Source organism: Rhea americana, unplaced genomic scaffold (genome assembly GCF_003343005.1).
Source record: "Rhea americana isolate MKP2758 unplaced genomic scaffold, rheAme1 scaffold_462, whole genome shotgun sequence".
In the NCBI taxonomy this organism is placed as follows: Eukaryota; Metazoa; Chordata; class Aves; order Rheiformes; family Rheidae; genus Rhea; species Rhea americana.
Genome location: NW_028186604.1, coordinates 274,954 through 281,537, shown reverse-complemented (window position 1 = coordinate 281,537; position 6,584 = coordinate 274,954). Strand labels below are relative to the sequence as shown.

General features: G+C 39.3%; 1 protein-coding gene across 1 annotated transcript in view; it reads left to right on the top strand.

Moving 5' to 3' along the window:
• CDS1 (CDP-diacylglycerol synthase 1) overlaps window positions 1–6,584 on the top strand; it is a 33,136-nt gene that overhangs the window by 2,038 nt on the left and 24,514 nt on the right. Inside the window, exons 2-3 of the mRNA XM_085316340.1 lie at window positions 1,192–1,347; window positions 1,488–1,632. Coding sequence (XP_085172466.1) covers window positions 1,192–1,347; window positions 1,488–1,632 — 301 coding nt within the window. The remainder of the gene's footprint in view (window positions 1–1,191; window positions 1,348–1,487; window positions 1,633–6,584) is intronic.

Genomic DNA, 6,584 nt, shown 5'->3' with positions numbered 1-6,584 from the left:
GGGGAGGGGGGGGGTGGGGAAGAGGAGCCTGTTCGCGACATGTCGGCCGCCTCCTGTGTCGCCTGGGGGCGAATGTTTGGGCGGGGGAAGATCTGATTTCTTCAAAAAAATCTGCTTACTTATTTGTTTTATTTATTTATTTATATGAGCCTCGGCGCCCCCGCCGCCTCTCCCTGCAAAAACCGCTGATGGTGGCCGGCGCCGTCCCCTCCCTAGAGCCGCCTGCGGCCGCCGCGGCAGCGCCTGCTCCCTGCCCGCCTGCCCCTGGGAGCTGCCTGCTCTCTCCGGCAGCCGGGAGCAGCCTTYTGGGTGGCGTCGTCGCCGTGCGGCGGGCAGGAAGCGAGCGCAGGTGACCTGCTGGCGTTGGAGGCTGTAGCAGCCGTTTATGGCTGTTTTGAGTGACAGGCGTTCACCTCTGGCCTGGGAAGGATCTACAGTATGGCATTTCTGCTAAGGCAAGAGGTTTTTTCGAAACACTGAGTCCGTGCATCGGGTTCATTATAGTGGCAAAACAGCCAGAGTGTTATTCTTTTGTTTGCCACGGAGTTGAGGCTTATCTGTACAAAAGCAGAGTGCATCACGGTTGATGGTTGTCTGAATAAAACTAATGGGACGTTTTCATTTTGTTAGCTAGAATTAAAAAAAAAAAACACTCTTTCTGATTGCTAAAATGAGTTTGTAATACCTAGTGGAGAGCTCTTGAATTGGTGACTATTTAAATCTGCTTGGACTGCCCAGTTGTGGAGTCTGCGTTCTGCCTTAGGTGTTGTGGCAGGGAATCAGAAAGTGAAACTCGCTGGTCGGGTTTTATTCTGCACTTTGATTGCATGAACGCAAGGCAAGTGAATTTATAATCTGCATTGAGGGCCACGATCAAACAAGGTAGCATTTAGACCATGCTTATCTACAGATGAAAGCCACGTTTAAAACAAGATTTCCTGTAGCAGTCTGCTCAAAAACCCATTTTGCTGTGGAGCTGCTCAGTTCTGCTTTATTCTGTAGGCAAAATTTATTTCTGAGCATACTTGATTATGTGTGTTGATTTACCGTCAGTGAATTCTGCCCAGTCAAAGCCTATACTCCTCTGAACACAAAAGGATGGACCTACAAATCACTAATATTATTTTTGGCTTTCCTAGATGATCTCCAGGGAGAACAGGTCCTTTCTTGTAGGCTGCACTGTTGTTGTAGCAGTTTGACAGCCCAGGCAAAAAGAGTGTTTAGTCCAATGATGCTGATATTGAACAAACATGATGATGTTGATGTAGATGATGATGAACAAAAAGGCCTGAAAGAGTGCTTAGTTCAATTTCAGGTGATGTTCAACAAAAAGGAYTTTGTTGCTGTGTAAGTGCAGGCAATGTTTGTGAAAATATAAATAAAATAAATTTAAATCTGTACGCCTTTGCAATTATTGCTTGATCAGTTAAAGGGGGAAAGCATTTTCTACAGTACGGAATACTTTTTCTTCCCCCTTTTTTGGATAGATTATTTTGGGGATCCTATTTGTTCCTGGTACAGTTGTTTCATTTATCTGTGATGTACACAGCACTGAAGACATTGGTGACACTCGATACCGGTAACAAGTGGCATCAAGGAAATACCTTACATATTAAGCTGTCTTTAATGCAGGTAGGCAACTGGAAAGACACACGAGCACTTTGTGATGAGTTTGCTCTCTGTGGGTCATAGTTTAGATCTCTATTTTGAACACAAGTACAGGGTAACATGCTGTAGGTGATTTGGTGGGAAGTAGTAGTTCAGGTCATCTGTTTAGTATTCACAGATGCCACGTTATACATATTCTTAGATGGTTAACTTTCTGCTCTAGCTATTGTCTATCCTTTACAGCACCTAGCTCACGTTATCCCTTTGCTCTTTTGAGATTACTTATTTTGCATGGAACTACGTATTTGGACCTGAAACTCTCACTTTTGTCCGCGGTTTCTTTTCAGTGTGGCCATGATGCAATGGGTTGCCACAACTTTCAATATGTAGCTCAGAAGCTTCTCCCTCCCTTTCATTCATAATGAAGCAGAAAACTGAGATGTCACCTTTCTTGTGGAAACTGATTTATTCTTCTTCTACAGATGTTGACCCAATTCATTCAGTTTTCCAGGTGCATAATGGTGATGTACTTCAAAGCACCTTGTTTACCAAAGCAGAGGAATGTTCTTTGTTTGCCAAAGAACTCCAAGAATGATAAATATATCTGGTGGGGTTTATTTTTTGGACTTCTAGTGCTGTTCTTAGTAAGCATACAATGAAAAATATCAGATTACATATTATGTCCATGCTTCATTTTCTAGTGAATTTGAGTAGAACATTTTTTCCCTCATCTATGCAATTTCCTGCTACTAACTCAAAATATACTTGTTAGCAATTTCTGTTTACTTATTTTCAAATAAAAGTTAACTTACTTTTTTTGTACAAGTACGATACACAACACTGTGAAGTTTGCTCCTGAAAGTCCCAAGCTTTGTAAGTCACCATGTTTGCAGCTTCTCACTAGCTTGTAGAGCTGATGAGTTTTTCCCAAAATTCCCGTGAAGCTACCTCTTGCCCTGCAGAGCTTTGCAATTTCACAAGTTTGTTATTGCTTCGTGTTGCTGCATGACATGCAGGAGTGATCTTTAGATTTCCCCCCCACCTTTCTTTTTTTCTGTTGCTGCTTGCCCTGCATGCCCTTTTCTTAAGAGCGTCTGTCCAAAACGTCTGCCTGAAGGCTCTGCTGCCCTTCTGAACATGAAGAATAATTAGATATTAAAATAMCTAATATGTATAAGCTAGTTTCCGTTTTACAAATTGGTCTGTGTATGTTTTCATACTTATCTTAAAATTCCAGGTGTTTGTACTCTTCTACTGAAAAAGAAGTGACACTGGTTTCAAGTGCTTCAAAAATCTAGCATATCTTGAAAGTAATCGGAGAGTTATTTCTGTTGTGCAGAGTTGTCAGAGAGCAGAACGCAGAGGGTAGAGTGCAATCTTGTTGTATTGCTAGCCGTGGGGATGAGTGACTGTTTGTCTAGGGTAATTGTTAATTATTTGCAACTAAGATAAACCCAGAATCACTGACCAGTGTTTCTCCTACAATATGGAAAAGCTGTTTTCATTCTATGAAACAGTGCTTCCTGGGAATCAATTACTAGATAAATTACTCAGACTTGTGGAGCTGGGTTTGGGACTTTGGTCTTTGTTCTCTAAAACATCATAAACCCACTTGGAGCTAAATAAAAATCCTGATGATGCTAATGGTTGTGGTGGGACATTAAAGTCTGTATCCATTGGGTCATTTACTTTTTTTCATTTCATATATTTATTTTGGAATAACTTGAAAATGAGTCCATCAAATCTTCACAGAAGACTCTCACACTGTCTGGTACAAGCATAGTAGTTATCAAAGGGCTAGCTTTTTTAAATTACAATTTTTTGGAAGTGGCGGTGAACTAGGACTAGTGCAGGTAGAAAAGGACCTGTAGATTTCAGCCTTTGGTTCCATGCGTGAAGTTGTTTTCTCACACTTTGTGTTTTTGCATATGTCAGGCTTTAATTGCTGGAAAAAGAGGACAGGTTTCATTATTCAGGATCTTTTGATGCTCTGATATCTTGACCTCAGAGGAAGATATAAGGTACATCTAATTAAATATGCTACAGTGTAGTCTAACTGAACTACTGACTACAGTGTAAAACTTGTAGCAGAGCAGAAAGGTGGGTGATGGAGAAGAAAACTAAAGCAATGCTTATACAAGTAAAATGATAAAAATTGAATTCTTTTGCTTGCTAAATTTTTCACATAGATTGATGGAAAATGTCTGTCTTAATTTTCTCAGTTGCTCCTAATGTAGATGGTTCTGCGTTCCCTGGAAAAAAACCCACATATTTGCCACTTATTCCTTGTTATGTTCTGGACAAATTCCAGTACCAGCAGGTCATTGCAAAAACAGGAGTAACTCGAATGATTCTGGGGCATTGTTCACTCAGCACATATTAATTGTAGTGGAGAGTGTCTGTGGTATTAGTAGCTGTAAAACAGGAATTAAGACGTGTATTTCCTTCTGGAGGAAGAAAGGTTGAAAWGGCTAGGTTTTTCTGCGTGACACATGGCTATATTCTGGTAGCTGTTGTGAGGTAGCTAACAGCAAGAGGTTTATATGGGAGCTTCATTTTTGGCAAGATGTTAGGGAGGCAAAGCATCTTGACTGTTTCATTTCCTCCTTTGTGTGGCCAAATGTTTGTGATTTTGTTTAGAAGATTTAGGTTAAAAATGGAAATCCTATCTGTTTTAAAAATGCCTCCCAAAAATGTACTTTTACTGGAAAACAATGACCTTGAGGATTCTGTAGTGTGCTTGTCCTTTGTAGTGTGTTGGATATGCATGTTTATGTGCTGATCTTGTAGCAGCAYGTGAGCAGCTGTCAAGTTTACAGTCTTCTGCGTGCTTGTTAGGCCTGTATCATCTTAGCCTTGTTTGACTTGCTCTTAGTGAGCTGATCAGATATGTTCTCTTGAAGGATTATATGCCATCAAATGAACAAGTTAGAGTGAAGTTCTTGCCTTGCTTCTCTGTCTGTTGCAGAGGCCTGGGGTTAAATCAAGAAAAGGAGAGTGGAGTGTATTATTCATGTAACTGGTTCTGTCACTTAAATTTTGAGAATAGTAGAGAAAAATAAAAATACCTTGGATCAAACATTTAATTTGGAATTGAGGTTGAAAGGCTACTTGTTTTTTTAGAATACAACAACTTTTGTGGTTTCCATTTAACCCTTTAAAACCTTGCAAGTGTCCATCCATGATTTGAAAGCCATCGTATTTCAGTTCCAGCCGCTATCGATTCCTTGTTGTTTGTGCGTTCAACGTGGCCTGAACTTGGAAAGCCAGAGGAGGAAGGGCTGCTAGGTTTTATGATAAACTCCGAAACTACGTGCACAAGACCAGCTGAAGTAACATGACCCTTTATTTTTAGAGAGCTTTTGTAGCAGATAAGTCAGCATTTCCTTCCATAATGATTGCTGTGCTTCATGGCTATAAACAGGAATCCTTACATGATGTAAAATAATTAAAAACCACAGTTCTTATTTACAAGACAAAAACTTGTCCCCCAGTGATTGGACTCTTGAACCACTTCATGGTGTAAAAGACAATTAACCAGTTTGTCAACAACTTCCTCTTTGGCTTCTGACTTTGCAAATTAACTTCCTTATTCATGAAATGTTTGTGGCCACTATAGCAATGAAATGGAAAATTAAGTGTTCAAGGTCATTCTTGAGGGAAGTTACAAAGGGGAGTTAAAGGTAGTTGGTGGCTAGTTCCSCACTGGTTAATGTAGGAAATGTAAAGCTTAAAAATGGCAAAACCTACTAAGTTTTGTTTGTTCAACTTCAGTAGTGTGAAAGAAGAACAAGGTTTATGTAGTTCAGCCGCTTGAGGTAGTTGTATTCCTCACTTAGTAAATGTTGACCCTTGAGATTCCCAAGTAACTTTTCAAAATACCRTTGAGCAATTTTTGCAGTAGGATGCCATTGATTAGGAAAGTAAATCTGAAAATAATAATAAAAAAAATCTAGTGAAATTATTTTCACTTTGTATTTAGATGAGGTATAGAAAAAAAACCCTCTTTTTCAACTTTATTGAGGAATAGAGCTGGCCTTGATTATAAGCTACCTTACTTACCAGACAATTTTAGTTGTGAGGTACTTAGTTATGCAACACCTCATCTGCTGTAAAAATTTTAGAGTTTTTCTTAATTAGTGTAAATTATTTAATAGATGGCCAGAATTTCAAAGGTATATTTTTAATAGGAGTGTAAAATAAATAATTTAAATACATGTAATTAAAATCATACACTGTATTGYCTTGTATAAGACACTGCTTTGATGTGATAACTCATAGGGGGACGGAAACTTAACAAATATTAATGGGATAAACATTTGACTTCCTTGTGCAGTGGGGGTATGTTGCCTGTATTCTGTAGGATCTTTTAAGAAGATCTGGAAAGCAAGAATTTAGCCTATGATAGAAAACACTGGAATCCTATTTGTAGCCTTTGTTTGTAAAAAAAAGTGCGTACTTGGCTTTGGAAGACATAAATCCAGATTTGACTGGGGCAATTGCAACTGAACGGTGGGTGAGGATGCTCTCTGAAAACATAGTTATATGCCAAAGTTTCTGCAAGCTTTCATGTTGTGCTTCTCAAGCTGCGTTTTGAGACTTGGTCCACGCAGAAACAGTTACTGACTTGCTTTAGAGCTCTTTGTGGTAGGTAAAAGGCTTCCTGGACTTGCAGGTTGCATCAACAAAACTCACATTACCAGCAGCGTGAAGCACAAGCTACTGAAAAACACATCAGATAAACACACAGACTCCTTCAAGGTGTTTGGATGCTCTGAGAAGTCTTACAACTGTCACTTCAGATACTATAAATCTCGAATCTAAAGTATGTCTAGTGAGGTGCACAAGTGAAAATTCATATAAAATGTGTAGCTAATCTCTTAAATATCAAAACGATGAAACTACGCATGAATGTATTCTATTGCTTGATGGAATATGGTAGTATTTTCTGCAATACTAAGAGCCCAGAAATGGAA